The sequence below is a fragment of the Astatotilapia calliptera genome, chromosome 1 (genome assembly GCF_964374335.1).
Source record: "Astatotilapia calliptera chromosome 1, fAstCal68.1, whole genome shotgun sequence".
NCBI classification, from domain to species: domain Eukaryota; kingdom Metazoa; phylum Chordata; class Actinopteri; order Cichliformes; family Cichlidae; genus Astatotilapia; species Astatotilapia calliptera.
Window position 1 is genome coordinate 1334815 of NC_137422.1, and position 22970 is coordinate 1357784.

General features: G+C 41.8%; 1 protein-coding gene and 2 long non-coding RNA genes across 3 annotated transcripts; 1 reads left to right on the top strand and 2 right to left on the bottom strand.

Moving 5' to 3' along the window:
- The first annotated feature begins 4070 nt into the window (after positions 1 to 4070).
- LOC145429830 (uncharacterized) lies at positions 4071 to 5606 on the top strand. Its single transcript, XM_080303955.1, has 2 exons — positions 4071 to 4452; positions 5339 to 5606. Exons 1-2 carry the CDS (start codon positions 4193 to 4195, stop codon positions 5604 to 5606), a joined length of 528 nt encoding a protein of 175 aa, XP_080160081.1. The 5' UTR covers positions 4071 to 4192.
- Positions 5607 to 11207: 5601 nt separating this feature from the next.
- On the bottom strand, positions 11208 to 12842 carry LOC113033498 (uncharacterized). Its single transcript, XR_003274061.2, has 3 exons — positions 12707 to 12842; positions 11934 to 12022; positions 11208 to 11311 (listed from the first exon to the last, which is right to left on the bottom strand). It is a non-coding gene; the product is annotated as an uncharacterized LOC113033498 (long non-coding RNA).
- A 1472-nt stretch (positions 12843 to 14314) lies between these two features.
- On the bottom strand, positions 14315 to 18167 carry LOC145425472 (uncharacterized). The gene is made up of 2 exons (XR_013906187.1): positions 18038 to 18167; positions 14315 to 15057 (listed from the first exon to the last, which is right to left on the bottom strand). It is a non-coding gene; the product is annotated as an uncharacterized LOC145425472 (long non-coding RNA).
- Between the last annotated feature and the right edge of the window lie 4803 nt (positions 18168 to 22970).

Genomic DNA, 22970 nt, shown 5'->3' on the forward strand with positions numbered 1-22970 from the left:
TGTCTGTGGGAGGAAATGGGAGAGAACCCACAAAATCACAGAAAGAAAAATGCAAAGTCCACACAGAAAGGTCCCTGCCCTGACCTGATTTCACAGCCTTAGGCCCAGGGAAGAAATGACAGTGCAACATCATCAAAACACTGTGGGACCACTGTTTCCTCTAAGCTGTGCGCATGCTGACGTGGTCTCTGAACACAGAAAATCTGCACTGCGTTAGCAAGCAAAACGGTGTGGCCGATGTGGAGTGAAGACACGCTAATGACAACGTGTACAACCATTAGAGATGTGAGAAGGACAGACGGAAAAAATAAGGTGAAATTTAAGTTCTCAATCAGCTTTGTGCTTTTTCTAGTGTAATTTATTAGGAATGTTCATCTATAATGGTTAATTAAATGCTGTTACTATGAGTAGTAGAAATGCTAATGAAAACAGTGTAATTATATATTTTACAGCGTTTACAGTATCACATGCTTGTGCTACAGTACATATGTAATTGTGCAAAATGTGAAAGTTTTAATGAGAACAAAATGTTATCTCTAATAGGGGCACATGTCTCAAGTCTTCCAGAACAGGAGCCCAGAAGGAGGACCTTTACACCCAATGTGTCCTGGTTCTGGGTCGGTGACCCCGTGTTTTTGATTTTTCTACTCTTATTTTTGATATTATGAATTATGAAAGTTTGTGTTTTGGTTTCCCAGTGTTTATTCTGTGCTCCCTCTGTTTTCCGTCGTCTACGCCTGTGTATCCCCTGTAATGTAGTCAGGTCTCTGTGTTAAGCCTGTGTCTCTTAGTCTGCCTTTGTGTTTGCTTCCTGTTTTATTTTGATAGTCCGCGTCTGATCTCAGTGTGTTCAGGTTATGCCTCCTTGTCTCGTCAGTTCTGATTTCCCCCAGCTGTGCTCTCCTTTCGTCTCATGCTGTGTGGATCTCACTGTGAGTTTAGTTTCAGTTTCCAGTCCGCTGATTCACCCAGTGCAAGAATTATGTTTCTAGTCCACCTAGTTTTTGAGTTACACAACGTTTTGTAACTCCAAAAAACGGCGTTTTTCGCCTCTTACCGGGATCTAATTCTGACTGCTCATCGCCCTGTTTCCCAGTGCCGCAGTTGGTAATGACACGGGTCTGAAGCCCAAAGGTCGTGGGTTCAATTCCACCTTGTCCACATGTTTTTTTCACTACAAATTAATACACTATCACAGACAAATAATTCATAATGGTAATTTATTACAATTCTGCAAAGTATGGACCTCAGATTCTTGTTGACAGTCCATGGCAGAAATACATACAAGTACACAGGCTGCTGAAGCAGAGAGAAGCACTACCTCTGTTTGGTTCAGCATTTACACCTCTTATCAGCACAAATCTCAGCCTCTTCTGCTGTTTTCATTAGAATTTTAAGCTTTTCCAGAAATTCTTCTGATTCACCTCTTTTCTGCAAAATTTGCAGCCTTTTCTCCTCTTTTTAGCACAATTCTCAGCAGCTTCTGCTCATTTCAGCACAATTGTCAGTGTCTCCACCTCTTCTTTCTGAGAATGAGTTTGGCTCAGTGAGTAATTAGCAGCACTTAGACCAGTATGGCCAGATTCGAATCCTACTCAGGGCAGCATTTTTTTCGACTTTCAATTTTTTCAGCTTTTTTCAACAGACATCTTCAGCGTTAAGGCATCCCACTGCATTTTCGCAGGAAATGCAAATTTTTCTAGTTTAGTTTGCTTTTGTATGACTTTCCCCTGCCAGCAAATAAAGCTGAGTTCTTTGTGTTTAAACCTCGTGTCTGAGTGCCTGCTACACAGCGATTCATGACAAAATGTGAAAGAAGCAGAGGGGGGTTCAGCTGGGACAAAGTGTGCAACCACTGGAGAAGTGAGAAGGACACAGGAAAAATGAGATGAAATTTAAGTTCTCAATTAGAATTCTGCTCGTCTACACTGTAAAAAAGAAAAAGTTGAGAAAACGTAAAATTTCAAGGCAACATGATGCAAGAGATTTGAGTTTTCTCAACTTTTGCAACTGTTGTTGACTTAACTAAGATTCACAAGTTCTGCCAACTTGGTTCTTCTTGTTCACCTAATTAGGATAATCCTGGAAGTCTAACGAAGAAATTCTGGTTTCAATGCCATGTTTTTCTGCCTTCACCAAACAAGGATATTCTTGTTGAGTAATCATACAATTCTTACTCCAGTGAGTTGAAAATGTACCTATATAAACAAAGGAAAATGTATGCTGTGATTATACTTGAAAGAACACTCAATAAATAGATATAGAATAAAACAAAGCACAATTCAATGTTATCTAAAAGCTTATTTATTTTGTTCAACAGTGCTTTCAGTACATTTCAGAATGTCATGGGCAGTAGGGTGAATTTCTGTTAAAAAAAAAAGAAAGAAACAAAAACGTGTTGCCAGTTTCTTTTGGGTGCTTTGAGCAGAGACGTTAAAATTCCAGAGTCCAGAACCAAAAAAGCAAAGTGTCCAGCAACTTAATAATTCACGCACACACCCTGACCGTCTTGTAAAAGCTGAACATAACTATTGCACCTTAAATAGGGTAGTGCCACAAACGAGTGCCTATGTACCCAGACACTGACATTTTACATGGGCTTACTATGATGAACTATGGAAGTTAAAAGTGATTAGAAATGTTACCATCAATGAAGAGGAAACTAACAGGTAAAACACCAGTTCTATGCTTCATATGGAAAACACTATAACAAATCTTTTAAAATACTACAAGACAAATTTTCACCATATATTCTCAACAATACAGATTCATCTGACTAAAATTTACATTTCAAATAATGATTTATCCACTTCACCTTCATAAAGTCCGACCAGGTCAAAATAAGATGGCCTCAATTGCTTTAAAGGTGTAACTCATCTGCTTTGGATAATCAATGTTGAGGGCATACAGAAGGCCAAAGAGGTATGCCAAGGCAGTAGAGAGATCTGGAATGTTATGTAGCACGATGTCCCCTTCCAACACAACTGCATGTTCTCGCACAGACGTATCGGCATCGTCATCTTGTAGGATGGTGAGGATGGCAACTGATACACCGTTCAACACTGGTTCCAAAATGTCAGTGTCCTGAAGATAAGTAAAATATGAATTATTGAAAGCTAAGAAAAACTAAAGACCAAACAAATTTCTAAAGATTTTAACTGTAACCTCTATACCATGCTGGTCATTTGACTCATAGAAGTTTTAAGAAGAAAAAGCTTATTTTCCTTAATGCCACCTTGTGAGTTTTGTACAAGAAATATTTTCTGCTATGGAACACCCACTAACAATGCCCAGCTGCTGCTCAGCAGAAAAAAAAGGAGTGAGAGTTATGACAACTGCAATCCCCACTATAAAATTATCTGGACTGCACTGAGGACGTGTACATTTCCATTTTGGATTAACTCATCCTTTAAAAACATCTCATAGCAATTAGTTTTACTTGCATTACTTTTTTGTACTTACTAAGCATTTCAGGAAAACCTCTGTTGCATCCTCTCTGGGCTGGCCTCTCAGTGCCAGTGGACACAATGTCAGATGCCTAAAAAGTATTCAGTGGAAAACAAGAATTTCAATTAGTGTAGTAACATGGTGTACTATACACAATGCAAAATCAGAACTCTCATAGTAATGAAAATAAAGCACAGGTCAGACCCAGCAACACACAAAACTTACAAAAAAACCCAACAACAACATCATGTTAACAATTTTACTTTCTATTTACAAATTAAATAGAAATACTGCCAAATAAGAACAAAGCAATGACTGATGACATTATTTTTTACTGACATGTCCACTGATGTGTTTTGTTTGAAGCCAACATTTTTTTCAGTTTCTGTTAAGAGAAAAGTATACTCTCTTCTAAAAATGTCAGCTAAAGAAGCACTTTACTCACCTGTTCGTCAAGTTTATCCAGGAGGTCTTCCATCTCCTCACAAAGAGCTCCCTTCTTACGGTGTGTTCACACCGAACGCGATGGACGCGAACAAAACGCCCCAAACGCCCCTAATTTGACGCGTGCACATTCGTGTCTCAACGCGTGTCCAAGAAAAATCCATCGCACGTCAAAATATGATATTTTGACGTGCGTGAACCGGAAATGTGGGAGGAATGTGGGAGGGAGTTGTGCCAGACCGGTATCTTTGCAAGATGGCAGCTGTCGAGCTAGCGCTTGAAGAGAGAGTCTCCCTTCTCTATGTACTGTGGAGAGCAGAGCAGCAGCGTAAAAGACGTCCTCGCCGTACCTGGGTCCATCAGGTCCTCCAGAGGCGTGAGCAGTTTGGTGAGTTTCACCATTTGCTCCAGGAGCTGCGCCTGGATGACGGTCGATTCCAGCGCTATCACCGTCGGCCAGTTTGACGACCTGCTTTCCCTCGTCGGTCCCAGCATTGCCCGCCTAGACACCAACTACAGGCGCTCAATCCCACCTGCAGAGCGGCTGTCCGTCTGCCTGAGGTTAGTAAAAGTGTTTAATACGGTAGTCCTTTATTGATACCTGTGCTAATATGCTAAACCATCCATTTATACACTGCTAACATGGATGTGCTATGCTAACAGTGAATGCTGTCGGTGTTTACTGAAAGCAAACTGTGGTACAGAGACGACTCTTTATAATATTTCTAGTGATACTCAGAAGCTCTCATCAAGTCCCGATTTAATTCGATTTATGCTGTTATCAGTGTTTGCATGATAGCATGGCTGTGGTGTCACATCAATGTATGCGCTCGGTGTTTGCTGATATCAAACTGTAGCATTAGGACCACTGAGTTAACCTTTGTAGTGATACTCACTCCTTTTTATTTAGACCTGGTTTGATTCTGGGATAGTTGAATATTTGTATATAATCCCTGCAGCTGTCAGACTCTATAGCAGGGGTCACAGCCTTTATTAAAACAGAGTTAGATAAAACTGTGAACAGTTTGGTTCATCTCTAGTTACATGGTTCTATCTTGATAAGCTGTCTTATCACAGATTAATTTTTCAAAAATATTAATGATTTAAGCAAGGAAAGGGCTACATGTCAACATACAACTCTTTATTTCTATTAATGTCTTACTTCATTCCTACCTGATTGACATGTTTAGGAATTATGAGTGATTGGCTCACTGTAGTTGTAAAAGTTGCTACCAATCAAATTATGATATGTTAAAGTTAAAACAAAACAACTGTTTTAGATATTATCTAATATACATTTTCTAATTATCCTTATAATTACAAAAGGTTTTACGTAAGATTCATGTTTTGTAATTTAAATCTGACATCACAAAAGTATTTTGGAATTTGAATAATGTATTTTGTAACTGCAGTACACATAATACTGATTTTGAACAATTTTGTCCAGGTTCCTTGTCACCGGGGACTCCTTCAGGACCATCGCGTTCAGTTTCAGAGTCGGTGTGTCCACGGTGAGCCAGATCACCCCCCAGGCAGCGACGGCCATCTGGGACTGTCTAGTGGACGACTTCATGGCTGTGCCTTCACCTGGAGACTGGCGGTCCATCACAGAGGGATTCCAGGAGCGCTGGAACTTCCCTCTGTGCTGTGCAGCTCTGGATGGGAAGCACGTCCAGACAAAGGCACCCCATACAGTGGGGCAAAAAAGTATTTAGTCAGCCACCGATTGTGCAAGTTCCCCCACTTAAAATGATGACAGAGGTCAGTAATTTGCACCAGAGGTACACTTCAACTGTGAGAGACAGAATGTGGAAAAAAAAATCCATGAATCCACATGGTAGGATTTGTAAAGAATTTATTCGTAAATTAGGGTGGAAAATAAGTATTTGGTCACCTCAAACAAGGAAAATCTCTGGCTCTCACAGACCTGTAACGTCTTCTGTAAGAAGCTTTTCTGTCCCCCACTCGTTACCTGTATGAATGGCACCTGTTTGAACTCATCATCTGTATAAAAGACACCTGTCCACAGCCTCAAACAGTCAGACTCCAAACTCCGCCATGGCCAAGACCAAAGAGCTTTCGAAGGACACCAGGAAAAGTATTGTAGACCTGCACCAGACTGGGAAGAGTGAATCTACAATAGGCAAGCAGCTTGGTGTGAAAAAATCAACTGTGGGAGCAAACATCAGAAAATGGAAGACATACAAGACCACTGATAATCTCCCACGATCTGGGGCTCCATGCAAGATCTCATCCCGTGGGGTCAAAATGATCATGAGAACGGTGAGCAAAGATCCCAGAACCACACGGGGGGACCTGGTGAATGACCTGCAGAGAGCTGGGACCAAAGTAACAAAGGTCACCATCAGTAACACACTACAACGGCAGGGAATCAAATCCCGCAGTGCCAGACATGTTCCGCTGCTGAAGCCAGTGCATGTCCAGGCCCGTCTGAAGTTTGCCAGAGAGCACATGGATGATACAGCAGAGGATTGGGAGAATGTCATGTGGTCAGATGAAACCAAAGTAGAACTTTTTGGTATAAACTCAACTCGTCGTGTTTGGAAGAAGAAGAATACTGAGTTGCATCCCAAGAACACCATACCTACTGTGAAGCATGGGGGTGGAAACATCATGCTATGGGGCTGTTTTTCTGCCAAGGGGACAGGACGACTGATCCGTGTTAAGGACAGAATGAATGGGGCCATGTATCGTGAGATTTTGAGCCAAAACCTCCTTCCATCAGTGAGAACTTTGAAGATGAAACGAGGCTGGGTCTTCCAACATGACAATGATCCAAAACACACCGCCCGGGCAACAAAGGAGTGGCTCCGTAAGAAGCATTTGAAAGTCCTGGAGTAGCCTAGCCAGTCTCCAGACCTCAACCCCATAGAAAATCTGTGGCGGGAGTTGAAAGTCCGTGTTGCTCGGCGACATCACTGCTCTCGAGAAGATCTGCATGGAGGAATGGGCCAAAATACCAGCTACTGTGTGTGCAAACCTGGTAAAGACCTATAGTAAACGTTTGACCTCTGTTATTGCCAACAAAGGTTATGTTACAAAGTATTGAGTTGTATTTTTGTTATTGACCAAATACTTATTTTCCACCCTGATTTACCAATAAATTCTTTACAAATCCTACCATGTGGATTCATGGATTTTTTTTTCACATTCTGTCTCTCACAGTTGAAGTGTACCTCTGGTGCAAATTACTGACCTCTGTCATCATTTTAGGTGGGGGAACTTGCACAATCGGTCGCTGACTAAATACTTTTTTGCCCCACTGTATATCATATAGGAGACACACACTTTGATATACACTAAATATTTATTGCATTTCTTTTTTGTGGTGCCCAAATTTATGCACCTGCTTGATTTTGTTTAAACAATTATTGCACACTTTCTGTAAATCCAGTAAACTTCTTTTCACTTCTCAAATATCACTGGAAAAGTGTGCAAACATCCACGATCACCAACGGATTTCGAAGGGCTGGACTGCTGCATGATGGTGAGGAGGACACCGCCACGGCCCTTCTGAGGGTGTTCGACTCTGACACTGACAACGAGGATTTCTTTGGTTTTGAAAGTGACAACGAAGGAAAGAAGCTGAGAGTGGATGACGAAGCCATCCTGAGCCTGTTCGTTTCCGACACTGGAGGAGAGGACTTTGGTGTTTTTAGTGCGCAGGAAGAAGAGAAAGATGGTGAATGACTGACTTTTCTTCTTGTTAAAGCCGTGTCACTGCACCTGAGCCTAAAAGGTAGTCTGAATTAGGGCTGCTCAATTAATCGAATTTTAATCACGATTACGATCTGGGCTTTCAACGATCATTAAAAATGACTGAGCCGATTATTAGCCCCTCCCTCATTTATCCGCGACACCTTAAAGGCCGGTCCGTGAAAATATTGTCGGGCGCAAAAAAGGTTGGAGACCGCTGATTAAGAGGACCCGAGGGAAGCCCGGAAAGCTAAACAGAAGTTATTTGGAGAGGAGAGTGACTGCCGCTGGTTGAAAAGAGAGGTAAAAAAACGTCAGTGGTGTTGCACACTATTTTATATTATTTTTTAAAGTCATTGTTAACCCTTTAAAGCCGGTCAGAGCAGCACGCTCCGTGTTGTGTAACTATTTTTAAATCCCTGTAGAACCCGAACCACGTAAGCTAGCGCAATAATTTGTTTTGCATATGAAACCGGAGGAGTTGTACTTACATCTGATGCCATCAGCTTGTCCTCCGTCACAGTTTCCTTCCACATAAAGCTTTGCAAAAACTGCATAAAAAGCTCTTGCAGGAACAAAAACACAATATTCCAGAAACACGCTTTGCCGTTCCTATCAGCTGTTCGTAACACTTCCCACAGTGAAACAGACGTCAGCGGGAACTGTCGCATGTCCGCCATTTCCTGGCCGAAACCGGAAGTGACGTCATTTTCGCGGAAATTGTAGTTTTTTACTTATAGGCCTTAAAAGCCTATACTGGTCATGTTTGACCTTTCTGAATAGTTTCTGTGATGCTTAGAACTCAAATTGCACTGCTGGAAATAGTTTATTTTGATGCACATGCTGTTTTCTTTGCAAATTTGCATCATAGGATTGTTTTTTCGTTTTTCCTGCAGTATATAAAAATTGGTGTATCTCCAAAATAAAACTATGAAGACACTCAAAATAAATTTCCTGTTGTTGTAAACTATTTTTTGCAACTTTTTTGTATTTAAAGTTTTGAGGGATAAACCTCTTAAATTTCTCCAAGTAGAAATACATGTAAAAAACAAAAACGATTTTCAATTTTTTTGTAGTTTATTGCACTTTTTTGCAATTAATGTAGTTACTATGGACTTAATGCATACATATTATTAAAATATGGGCTATAACAGTTGCATAGCAAATTGAAATGCTCCCACAAATGGCACTACAACATGTAAAAAAATAATATAAGCTCTGGGGGACTTGGTTCTATAGTAGGTCTTAAAGGGTTAAATAAATATCGTCAAATAATCGCGATCTCAATTTCAGTGAAAATAATCGTGATTATCATTTTTTCCATAATCGAGCAGCCCTAGTCTGAATTTATTTTTCTGGTGTGCTGCAGGTTATTGTTATGTACTACATTTGTTACTCATTTATGAAGCACAGCACATGTGCAAATATGTACCCATAACTTGATTTTCAAAATATTAATAAAAGTGATGTCTCCAAACAGCCATCTCTTTCCTGACAATTCGCTTTGTGCATATTCTCTTACATATGATAAGTCAACATTGAAACACCTGCGGCTTTTGGTCAGGTGCGGCTAATGTATGTACAAAACAGGATTTTCCCCTGATTTTAGCTTGTGCGGCTAATATTCAGGTGCGCTTTGTAGTCCGGGAAATACGGTATTATGCCGCGTTTTGTCTTCATCTGCCCGCCACTTTCGTGCGCCTTTTTCCCCTCGCGGTGCAGGTGTGTATTTCCGAATGAGGGTCATAGTTATGGGTGTTTTTGTGCTGTTTTTTCTATTGAATGTGATGGTTATGAAAACCAAACGTGATAAATTTGGCAAGCGCAGGAGACACGACACGGAGCAGATTTGTCAATCAGGCTGCAGAATGCAATGCTGTACGGTGCAAAAAAAAAGAAAAGAAAAAGAAAATCAGCGGAAAAGCGAAGCAGTGACGGATGAACAGCGGGACCACTGTGTGCTGCTTATTAATAAAGAAAATATATTCCTAAATGACAACATGGATAAAAGCAGAACAGTATTTGTACGTCAGTGGGGAAAAAAAGCGGTGGCTTGCTAGCTTTTGTGCGGCTTCCCCAGGTCAGTAAAAACTTTCAAAAGAGAAATGAATGAACAGTGTTGGGGAGTAACGGAATACATGCACCGCCGTTACGTATTTAAAATACAAAATATGAGTAACTGTATTCCGTTACAGTTACCGTTTAAAAAGGTGGTATTCAGAATACAGTTACTTTGTTGAAATAAATGGATTACACTGCGGTACTTTCCTGTTTCATTTTGTCGCGGGTCAGGACTGTTTGGGTTTGTTTGACAGCTACGGTCTGTTGTTCCAGGCGGCAGCGTTACGGTTGCCATGGTTACAGGGTGACGCTCTCTCTCTCTGCGACTGTGTGTTTCCTGGGTGAGAGAGCGCCTTTTCGTTGTTGTTGTTGTTGTGCTAAGCTAACAGGCAGAATGCTGCAAGCATAGCTCTAAAGAATGTAGCATCATGGGCAGTGTAGTCCGTGTTGCAGGGAGAATGGACTGCCATACACGTTATGTGTCTGTGAGCGCGAGGAGGGAGAAAAAGGGGAGTGGAAAGGTACGAGTTGTCGTCGAGGAAAAACGGGAGCTGGAAGCATGTAAATATAATAATAACCACTGCAGCCAAGAAGAGAGCCTGACGAGCCCAGCTGTAAGTAAGCTATTAAGACTCGACTGTACGCCGTGTTCGTGTTTTCCTCCGAAAACAATAAGTTCCGTTGGAGCAGCCTTTCAACGCCTCTCTCTGTCTCTCGCAAGAAAAGTTGACCCACACAACAAAGTAAAGCTATTTTTCAGCTACGAGCCGACAGGGACCCCGCCATATTAGTCAGAGGTCCCTTTACTACAGTTCGGAGCCGCGGACCTTCAGTAATAGTAATAAATCACACAGCAATAGTACATTCACGTTGTTGTAAAAAGCACGATAATATATTAAGTAATCCAAAGTATTCAGAATACGTTACTCTCATTGAGTAACGTAACGGAATACGTTACAGAATACATTTTGGGGCATGTAATCTGTATTCTGTAACGGAATACATTTTAAAAGTAACCTTCCCAACACTGTGAATGAACTTACCAGGTTGCCCGATCTCTTCACATATCTTCCTCCAAGCTCGGTCCTTTTTATTCCTGTCTCGGTCCAGAAAGCAGCTGGTGTCGTACAGCTCCGGGTTGTTTGCTACCGCATTGATTAGCCTTCCCCTCCATTGAAGTATGAAAGGCTTTGGCCGGACCCGCCCCTTTGACCTAGGTCACAGCCACGTCACCAGGCTCCTGATTGGTTGTCGCGGCACGATTTGACGCTGGAGTTCAGATTTTTCCAACTCGAGTGGTAGATGCGAAACGCGCGTATGCACAAAATGCAACACAAAAACTGACGCGCGTGGTTTTATTCACGCGTCAAATGCGCCAGACGCGCTACACTGACGCGCGTTTCACGCGTTTTGGCGACGCAAATCTGCTTCCGAATTTTCGCGGGACCCGCAATCGCGCGTCATCGCGCCTTTCCATTGACTTTACATGTAAACCTGACGCTCTATTCGCATCCATCGCGTTCGGTGTGAACACACAGTTAGACCGGTACAGTTTCAGCAGGCCAGGCACAAATTTGTCAAGGGATGCATTGAAGGTCCCCAGGAGGTCTTTGCTTGTGATCCGATGAAATTTTTCAGATATCTAAACAAGACATTCACCAAAATATTGTCATTTATTCAGCACAGAAAATTCCTGGGTAGCGGTCTTGGACAGTCTGCACCATGCTATATGCCTGACTGTGTTATCAACAGCAAAACCTACTTCAAAAATCTCTCATGAATATGTATTTTGCACAGGAATAGAAATACCCTCCACAAAACCCAGTATCAATATGCAAATACGTATTATGTTCTAAGTTGCACCAAAATCTGTGACCTGCCTTAGTATTCTTTCCCTAACCATCTCAGTCTATAGAAGTCCTATTTCTACCACTAAAAGAAAAACAAAACAACAACAAAAAAAACCCAAAACATGCCAAGTCAAACTTATGAGATTGCCTTTCTGTTTCACAATTTCGATTTAGCATGGGGACTCTTTTCTTGAAAGAAATTTCTTTACACATTTTCTGTGTAAAGAAAAGTTCAGGGTAAGGATTTCAATGTAACACTGACAAGGGTCTTGACTGCAATAGTAGCACAATATAATAAAGTTGGCCAATGCATTACCCCAGCAAATACTGCACTACTTCAATATAGTCAATCTAGTATAAATCATGCCCAATTTGAATAATAATTAAATTATAAATAGATTAGGACAGTCTTACCTCCTCAGAGTAAAACAGTGCAGGTCATCTCTCCTGGACACACACACACACTGGACACCATGGGCTGACACTCCACGACCTCTCTCCACCTGAGAGAAAATGTTTGCAATAATGAAACATTTCAATATAACGTAGAAAAAAAAAAGAGAAAAAAGACGAGTTACGGATCGGACTCCCTGATCCTTACTGCGCATGTGCAAAGTCGGACAGTACAGATCGCGTCTGCCTGTGGAATTGTACATAAAATCAATACTCCACCAACAAAAAGGCTCTCAAAACAATACAATACTTTCCACAGCTTTGAAGGATGGTCAGGTGTATCCTTCGTGGCCCACCCTATGCCAGAATTCATAGTGCGGCCCAGCTGATTCTAGTCTCCAACAATGGTGGAAGCCACTTAGTTTTAATATTACTCTTATTACCCTTTCTGGGTCACAAAGTAAACTTTTAAGATATTTTCAGGCGAGAATGTAGCTGTGTAAATTTCAAATATCTGCTCAGTTTATTAAGACAACACATATTTGCAAACATGCTTCTACGTTTTCGGAGACGTCTGTTACCACCGGCTTCGGTAGCTAGCTGGCATATCATTTTCAACCCCCCCGCGCGGTCCTTCGCTAGCTTAAACATGATATATAAGTCACTTAGATAACTTAAATATGTTATTGTTTGGCTTTTTTTCAGTGTTTTACTCATTCCACCCTCCTGGGTCCTGAGGAGGATGCAGCCTAGGCGCTTGTAGAAAATCCTAATAATAGATCTCGTTAGCTTACCTGCTAGGGCAAATAGTCAGCTTGTCCTGTCCAAAAATGGTCAAAAAATACACTCCAACTTCAGACCAGGTAAAATCCGTAATAGTCGAAAAATTGTAATTTCCATCCAACTTTGGACACGTTTCTTCACATTTTCTTAGCAGGTTTTCAGTCCAGGAAACATTGACAAACCACTATCTATCACACAGCTCAGGTCTGCTCAGGCTCGTTTGGTCTAGTTCAAACTTAGCAAAGACCACGTGTGCCAGTCATCTACGGGGTTTCCCACTGGTTCCCAACTTGACTCAAAAAAATCTACTCAAGAGTTGATAATCTTTGTTATGCTCTCTAGAAAATCTTAGTTAGGACAACAATGGAAGAAATTTGTTGGGCAGACAAGCTTTTTTAGGTTGTAAATGGAAAGTTTTATTTCTAAGTCAGAAAACTTTAATCAAATCAACAATTACTAGTTATCGTTTTTACAGTGTAATGTCATTTATTTACAATTTTTATTGTCCTACTGTGGTCTGGGAGAGTTACAGGACTCTCTCCCAGACCACAGTAGGACAATCTCACCCAGTGCATAGCAGCATAGCTTCACAAACTGACTCATAATACAAGTATCACCTACGACAACTGAGGAAGTTCAGGGTCTCTCCAAAGATCCTCAGGATCTTCTATACAGGCGCTGTGGAGAGCATCCTCACACAGAACATGACATCGTGGTTTGGGAACAGCTGTGTGAAGGACCAAAAAGCTCTCCAGAGAGTGATCCGTACAGCAGAACGCTGCTGCAGGATTGCTCTCCCCCCGCTTCAGGACACCTACACCAGGAGATGCCGGACTAGAGCAGATACTGAAGGACCCGTCCCATCCTGGCAACAAACTGTTCCAACTTCTGCAATCTGGTAGAAGGTTCCGCATCTTCTGGGCAAGGACAGAGAGACTCAAGAGGAGCTTCTATCCCCAAGCCATCCAGGCCCTAAACACACACACCCGCCCTCTCACATCATCTATAATTGACTGAGACAGGACTCTTCCAGACACTAAACCAAGGCACAATGTACATTTCAATTCCTTTAATTTTAAATATGTTTATATTGTCTATCCTGTAAAATAGTCAGATGTCTATTCATATTAATGTACAGAATTCACCTGCTTGCTGCTACTACTGCACATTCACCCAGTGTATATACTATATGTAGATATATATAATGTTCTTCCTCTACACCCCCCCCCCCCCCCCCCCCAATTTTTGCACATGTCGAGGAGCGTGTCAGGCTACATTTCACTGTGTGTTATACTTGTATAACTATGCATGTGACAAATAAAGAACCTTGAACCTTGAAGTCAGAGCTTTTTAATAAAAATCCTAATCATGTTTTCAATATTGGAGTTTATAGTCTGCTTGGTTTGGTTAGCAGTTTATGTTTGCCATTGCTAAAAATAAATATTTATACATCCAAATACGTTAACATACTACACAGGCCACAAACAAGACTTTTGTCATTTTCATTGTAAGTGGGCTGAACCCTTTAAAAGCATTCTATTTTTGTTTTTTTGCCTGTCCCGTTTGGCTCTTTTGCCATCAGAATTGTTGTCTAAAGGCAAAGAAAGATGCCCAACGGATTTACTTTACCAAACTGACCATCCCAGCCTTGCCGTAATGGTCCATTTGATTCACCTTTTATTGTTTATTTTATTTTCACTTACTGAATACGGGACAGACTTGACTGGGGGAAAGAAGGGGAGAAAGAAAGAGGGAAAGAGAAACAGCTGAGAAGAGGGACGGGGGAGAAGGGCAAAAAACAAAAACCAACGGAATGAGCAGAAAAAGAAAAAAAAATGCATAGATCAATCACCTGGATCACCTGCTGAGAAAGAAAAAAGAAAGCAAGCAGAAGAGAACAAGAGTAATAGAATAAACAGCATCACAATGATATATGGGAATATAACAGTAAATACTAAATATTAAACATTATTGTGCAGCACATAAGATCAACAGAACACAGTGTGCTTTGAGGTAGGAGCCAAAAAGGGTGTAGTTTGTGGGTGTGATCACCCGTGTGTACACCTGTGAGCATGGACGCGCTTGTTTTTAAAAGGTTCCTTCATGTAATGATCTGCTAGAGGGTGTGGGGGGGCCACAGCCCCGTCCTCCAGGGCATGAAGCAGGTATGGAGGAGATCAAGACTCCAGACATCCAGAGGCCCCCAGAACACAAGAGACCAAGGAAGACCAACAGAGGGGCAGCTGCGCCACTGTCCCAGAAAGAGCTGAGGAGAGTCCCAGATGAGGGCTCACTCAGCAGCCGTGGAGCAGAAGCCAGGGGGAGTTGCAGTGACGCGCCCGTGAGCTCCGCCGGCAGCCAGCTGTGCCTGAGTGACCGAGCCCCAGGCCGAGAGGCCGGGGGCACCCCACCTCCAAAGTGGCCCGAGCGAGCCCCAGGCTCCAGGCCCCAATAAGCGGCCTCCAAGGAGTGAGCCGGTGTGTACCTGGACGCCCATCCCCGGACACAAAGAACCACCAACGCACCGATGTCTGAGGGAGTCCGCCACTGGCAGGGGAAGTGGTGGTGGTGGGGGGAGATAGGCCTCCAAACCTTGGAGGTATGTAGTCAGGTCTCTGTGTTAAGCCTGTGTCTCTTAGTCTGTCTTTGTGTTTGTTTCCTGTTTTATTTTGATAGTCCGCGTCTGATCTCAGTGTGTTCAGGTTATGCCTCCTTGTCTCGTCAGTTCTGATTTCCCCCAGCTGTGCTCTCCTTTCGTCTCATGCTGTGTGGATCTCACTGTGAGTTTAGTTTCAGTTTCCAGTCCGCTGATTCACCCAGTGCAAGAATTATGCTTCTAGTCCACCTAGTTTTTGTGTTACACGACGTTTTGTAACTCCAAAAAACTGCGTTTTTCGCCTCTTACCGGGATCTAATTCTGACTGCTCATCACCCTGTTTCCCAGTGCCGCAGTTGGTAATGACATGGGTCTGAAGCCCAAAGGTCGTGGGTTCAATTCCACCTTGTCCACATGTTTTTTTCACTACAAATTAATACACTATCACAGACAAATAATTCATAATGATAATTTATTACAATTCTGCAAAGTTTTATGAATTTAGCAGCTTTTCTAATATGGACCTCAGATTCTTGTTGACAGTCCATGGCAGAAATACATACAAGTACACAGCCTGCTGAAGCAGACAGAAGCACTACCTCTGATTGGTTCAGCATTTTCACCTCTTATCACCACAAATCTCAGCCTCTTCTGCTGTTTTCATTAGAATTTTAAGCTTTTCCAGAAATTCTTCTGATTCACCTCTTTTCTGCAAAATTTGCAGCCTTTTCTCCTCTTATTAGCACAATTCTCAGCAGCTTCTGCTCATTTCAGCACAATTGTCAGTGTCTCCACCTCTTCTTTCTGAGAATGAGTTTGGCTCAGTGAGTAATTAGCAGCACTTAGACCAGTATGGCCAGATTCGAATCCTACTCAGGGCAGCATTTTTTTCGACTTTCAATTTTTTCAGCTTTTTTCAACAGACATCTTCAGCGTTAAGGCATCTCACTGCATTTTCGCAGGAAATGCAAATTTTTCTAGTTTAGTTTGCTTTTGTATGACTTTCCCCTGCCAGCAAATAAAGCTGAGTTCTTTGTGTTTAAACCTCGTGCCTGAGTGCCTGCTACACAGCGATTCATGACACAATGTGAAAGAAGCAGAGGGGGGTTCAGCTGGGACAAAGTGTGCAACCACTGGAGAAGTGAGAAGGACACAGGAAAAATGAGATGAAATTTAAGTTCTCAATTAGAATTCTGCTCCTCTAATGTCATTTATTTACAATTTTTATTGTCCTACTGTGGTCTGGGAGAGTTACAGGACTCTCTCCCAGACCACAGTAGGACAATCTCACCCAGTGCATAGCAGCATAGCTTCACAAACTGACTCATAATACAAGTCAGAGCTTTTTAATAAAAATCCTAATCATGTTTTCAATATTGGAGTTTATAGTCTGCTTGGTTTGGTTAGCAGTTTATGTTTGCCATTGCTAAAAATAAATATTTATACATCCAAATACGTTAACATACTACACAGGCCACAAACAAGACTTTTGTCATTTTCATTGTAATTGGGCTGAACCCTTTAAAAGCATTCTAACAGAAATGTAAATGCTGTAATTTGACTCTTTTAATAAACCATGTAACTTGAATGGATGGTTTGCTGGCGTGACCACAGTGCACACATCTGATGTTGCTCACAGTGGTCCAAGGGACCGCTCAGGGACTTAGTGTGTTTGCACAGTTTGCACCATATACTTTTTGGACTCCCTAATAATAACTGTTGGAGGGAATTGCCACATATTGCAGAGTAGTTGCTCCCTTGCACAAGAACCTCTGAATGGTATACATGTGTACAGTGTTTGGTCTGGAAGTAAGCATGTGTACATTTCTGCATGAATCTTTGACCCGGTGTTTTGTGTTTTGATCCGGTACGTTTAGTTAATGCTTTTTTTTTTTTTGCTTTTTTTTTTTTTTTTTTTGCCTGTCCCGTTTGGCTCTTTTGCATCAGAATTGTTGTCTAAAGGCAAAGAAAGATGCCCAACGGATTTACTTTACCAAACTGACCATCCCAGCCTTGCCGTAATGGTCCATTTGATTCACCTTTTATTGTTTATTTTATTTTCACTTACTGAATATGGGACAGACTTGACTGGGGGAAAGAAGGGGAGAAAGAAAGAGGGAAAGAGAAACAGCTGAGAAGAGGGACGGGGGAGAAGGGCAAAAGACAAAAACCAACAGAACGGGCAGAGAAAAAAAATGCATATATCAATCACCTGGATCACCTGCTGAGAAAGAAAAAAGAAAGCAAGCAGAAGAGAACAAGAGTAATAGAATAAACAACATCACAATGATATATGGGAATATGACAGTAAATACTAAATATTAAACATTATTGTGCAGCACATAAGATCAACAGAACACAGTGTGCTTTGAGGTAGGAGCCAAAAAGGGTGTAGTTTGTGGGTGTGATCACCCGTGTGTACACCTGTGAGCATGGACGCGCTTGTTTTTTGTTTTTTTAAAAGGTTCCTTCATGTAATGATCTGCTAGAGGGTGTGGGGGGGCCACAGCCCCGTCCTCCAGGGCGTGAAGCAGGTGTGGAGGAGATCAAAACTCCAGACATCCAGAGGCCCCCAGAACACAAGAGACCAAGGAAGACCAACAGAGGGGCAGCCGCGCCACTGTCCCAGAAAGAGCTGAGGAGAGTCCCAGATGAGGGCTCACTCAGCAGCCGCGGAGCAGAAGCCAGGGGGAGTTGCAGTGACGCGCCCGTGAGCTCCGCCGGCAGCCAGCTGCGCCTGAGTGACCGAGCCCCAGGCTCGGTCACTCAGGCACTAACTCAGGCATTAACTAAAGCCTGGGGCTTTAGTTAATGCTTTTAACTAAACGTACAATTTCTTTTGTAATGATCTGATTGAAGTTATTGTTTACTTTTTGTCATCGCTCCAGAGCATTTTGAGTTCTTGGTTTCTGCTTTTACCTTGTCCTTAGCTGAGATTGTTTCCTTTGTATAGTGTTTTGAATTTTGCTTTTTTTTTTTTTAAATAAATTTTTAGATCTCCTTGGTTTTACGCTCAGATCAGTCCGTAGAGTTTTGGCTGTATTTTCAACTGTTTTTTGTATCTCCTTTCTTTGCTAAGCTACTGCCTGTGTTATTTTGATAGTCTTGTCTACTGATTCACTTTACCTGTGACTTTCCCCCCGAGTGTGTTCAGTCTTTCTAATTACCCTTTTTTTAAGTCCTCAGTTTTCCTGTCTTTTATAGCTTCCCAGACTGGGTTTTTCCTGAATAGACTGGTGGTTTTGTCAGTAAAATTTAACAGATTGCCCATTTCAGAGAAAGAAAGTCCAAATGATGCACTGGATAGTTTAGCTGAGAGTGTCAGAAGGTCCTGCTGGCAAATGCCACTGGTCTGGCAATCTTTCCATCAGGGGGAAACTGTAATTCAATTCAATTCAATTCAATTCAATTTTATTTATATAGCGCCAAATCACAACATAAGTCGCCTCAAGGCGCTTCATAGATACAGAGAAAAACCCAACAATCATATGACCCCCTATGAGCAGCACTTTGGCAACAGTGGGAAGGAAAAACTCCCTTTTAACAGGAACAAACCTCCGGCAGAACCAGGCTCAGGGAGGGGCGGGGCAGGGCCATCTGCTGCGACTGGTTGGGGTGAGAGAAGGAAGACAGGATAAAGACATGCTGTGGAAGAGAGACAGAGGTTAATAACAGATATGATTCAATGCAGAGAGGTCTGTTAATACATAGTGAGCGAGAAAGGTGACTGGAAAGGAAAAACTCAATGCATCATGGGAATCCCCGGCAGCCTACGTCTATTGCAGCATAACTAAGGGAGGATTCAGGGTCACCTGGTCCAGCCCTAACTATATGCTTTAGCAAAAAGGAAAGTTTGAAGCCTAATCTTGAAAGTAGAGATAGTGTCTGTCTCCTGAATCCAAACTGGAAGCTGGTTCTACAGAAGAGGGGCCTGAAAACTGAAGGCTCTGCCTCCCATTCTACTTTTAAATACTCTAGGAACAACAAGTAGGCCTGCAGAGCGAGAGCGAAGCGCTCTAATAGGGTGATATGGTACTACAAGGTCATTAAGATAAGATGGGGCCTGATTATTTAAGACCTTGTATGTGAGGAGCAGGATTTTGAATTCAATTCTGGATTTAACAGGAAGCCAATGAAGGGAAGCCAAAACAGGAGAAATCTGCTCTCTCTTTCTAGTCCCTGTCAGGACTCTTGCTGCAGCATTTTGGATTAGCTGAAGGCTTTTCAGGGAGTTTTTTGGACATCCTGATAATAATGAATTACAGTCGTCCAGCCTGGAAGTAATAAATGCATGAGCTAGTTTTTCAGCATCACTCTGAGACAGGATGTTTCTAATTTTAGAGATGTTGCGCAAATGGAAGAACGCAGTCTTACATATTTGTTTAATATGTGCATTGAAGGACATGTCCTGGTCAAAAATGACTCCAAGGTTCCTCACAGTGTTACTGGAGGCCAAGGTAATGCCATCCAGAGTAAGAATCTGCTTAGATACCGTATTTCTAAGCTTTTCAGGGCCGAGTACAATAATCTCAGTTTTATCTGAATTAAGAAGCAGAAAGTTAGCGGCCATCCAGGTCTTATGTCTTTAAGACATTCCTGCAGTTTAACTCATTGGTGTGTGTTATCTGGCTTCATGGACAGATAGAGCTGGGTGTCATCTGCATAGCAGTGTAAATGTATGCTATGTCTTCTAATGATGCTGCCTAAGGGAAGCATGTATAATGTAAACAGAATTGGTCCTAGCACTGAACCCTGTGGAACTCCATAATTAACCTCAGTGTGTGAAGAGGACTCTCCATTTACATGCACAAACTGGAGTCTATTAGATAGATATGATACAAACCACTGCAGCACAGTACCTGTAATACCTACAGCATGTTCTAATCGCTCTAATAGGATATTATGGTCGACAGTATCGAACGCTGCACTGAGGTCTAGCAGGACAAGCACAGAGATGAGTCCACTGTCAGAGGCCATAAGAAGATCATTTGTAACCTTCACTAAAGCTGTTTCTGTGCTGAGCTCTGAAACCTGACTGAAACTCTTCAAATAAACCTCTGCAGATGATCTGTTAGCTGTTTGACAACTACTCTTTCAAGGATTTTTGATATGAAAGGAAGGTTGGAGATTGGCCTATAATTAGCTAAGACTGCTGGGTCTAGAGATGCTTTTTGAGTAAAGGTTTAACTACAGCCAGCTTGAAGGCCTGTGGTACATAGCTGATCATTAGAGATAGGTTGATCATATTTAAGATCGAAGCATTAATTAATGGCAGGACTTCTTTGAGCAGTTTGTAAGGGGACGGCTCCAAGGCCATCAAAAGAAACAAGAGCTGCAAGGATGAAGCACATCTGCATTAAAATCCAGATGGGCTCATGTGACACTACGGACAAGTTCTTGTTTCAAAGCCCTGAATGCTTGTCTGCACTGTACATGAGAAAACCATCTGTTGATGCTCAAGTTCTACCTGTTCAGATGACGTACAGACCATAAGGTTGTCCAGGTAGCATGATCATCCTGTTGAACTCATTAAGGCCAAATGGGGAGGAGAATGCTTGTATTTGACATTGTACAACCCTGTGAGATCCAGTGTATAGAAGACATTTCCACCGAGTGCAGCAAAGTGCATCCGACTCATGAGGCAATGCATGTGTGTCTTTAACTGTTCTTACATTCAACCATGTGAAGTCATTAGAAATGTGTAGGTAACCATTCAGCTTGACAACCAAGACAAGTGGGGATGCGGATTCACTTTGAGACTTTTGGGTCCCTGACTCCTCTATTTCAGTCAGAGCAGCATTCCAGTGTTATTGTTGTAGATCCTACTGGTGTGGATCAGTAAATGAATGTCTTGTTCACTCCTGGCAGATGTCATCCGATTTTGCGCCCAGAGATCTCATTCCGAGCGAGCCCTTCCGAGATGTATCCAGTCTGCAGTCAGAGATCTTGTTCTGAGTGTTCACAGCAGCCATAGCTTCTCCAAGATCTTATCCGTGCTGCACTCAATGAGCCCATTTTGAGAAACTCACGCCTCTCCCATCGTTCCAATCCCAGCGGGCAGCCTTGTGGGGGTTTGAACAGCTGGTTCCGCTTCCTTAATTCTTCGATAAGTCAGGGCCAAGCCAGCTCCGATCAGCAAGAACCCTGTTACCATGGTTCAGAATAGGTAGATATCTTCAGCACTCAGGCTCACCCAAGCCCAAACTTCTCGATGAGAAAGGGGTGTCAATTTCATTTAGGGACCAGTTGATCCAATCCATAATTCCTCTTTTAGGTTTTAGAGAACAGACTGTGAGAGAGTGTTCCAGGGAAAATACAAAAAAAACACGAGACTAGTGTTGGGGTTCAAATATTGGGGAAGGAGAGTACAAACAACCATGGTCCAGAACTTGGTCAAACAATTGATTTTAATGAATACACGTGTGGGAAGCTCACTCTGTACGCAGACAGGAATTGATCTTCGACTTAATCAAAGCACAAACAATTATTTTATAGCATCAGGGTTTGAATTAATGATGCCCCTTCATACGTCAGATCAATTCCATACATAGGTCAGGTCAAAACCACAATGACTTTTAATACAGTTCCAAAGAACATTGTCTTCTATCTTTATGGCCGGTTCTTCCTGTCAACTTTTTGACTTCCCGTTCAAGACACTCATCCTGCAAGTCACCGTTTCTCTTTTACAGAGACAATTTCGCATTTACAACCAGACATGACTAACCTCTCACCCATAAAAGAGTCTAACTAATGTGTGTGTGTGTGTGTGTATATGTCACGACCTCACTCGGCCTCTATGTCACTTCTCGCGTACTAACACTCACTAACTATATGTGTGTCTCATCCTTACATGCTCTCTCATCTCACCCGTTGCACTTCTGACCTTTCACAAGAACAGAGGCTCATCCTTATGTGTAACAACCTAACTGAAACTATATGTACTATGTTGAATAAATGTTTTAATCAAGAACCTCTACTAAAAGCTTAATAAAAGAATATAAAAGTATAAAAGACAATTTGAATAACCTAGTTATTCACATAGCCTCGTCTAACCAGCTCCTCAGAATAACCTTTCACTTCAGAAAATGCTCTGCAACCCTGCAGTTTCCTGTCACTCTGACTCTGTACAGGATGTACTCAAAATCAACAGGATCATCACATACACACTTAAGATTATAACAAGCATTCAAAAGCATTTAAGATTATAGATTCAACTCAACAGTTTAAAGTGGTTATCACTGCACCTGTAATAAATACTTGAAATGTGCAATTCACTTGTATTTTTATCTTTATTCCTATTTATTCTATTTATCCCCTTCGTATATTTTATTTATATTTGTCTCTGTATTTATATATGTGTGTGTATGTGTGTGTGTGTATATATATATATATAATATTCTGTAACTGTAACTTCTGTCGGTGCTGCGCTTTTTGGAAATCGAATTTCCCAGAGGAACCCACCCGAGGGATTAGTAAAGTTCTATCTTATCTTATCTCTTATCTTAAAGGCTAATTGGGTACCAAAATGTTTAAACATCTGAATGCACTATCAATACTGTAAATTATATTAATAATGCAATGGTAATGATGATGATTATTAACAATAGCAGCAAAATATCTCTCCACTCTCAATACTAGACAAGGATATAAGCAGGGAAGATAAGGGAGAGGAGAAAAAG

Excerpts from the sequence above, each read along its gene's own strand:
- LOC145429830 (XM_080303955.1), top strand. The coding sequence starts at position 4,193 with ATGTACTGTGGAGAGCAGAGCAGCAGCGTAAAAGACGTCCTCGCCGTA. Across the intron at positions 4,453-5,338 it reads CGGCTGTCCGTCTGCCTGAG|GTTCCTTGTCACCGGGGACT; the intron begins GTTAGTAAAAGT and ends AATTTTGTCCAG.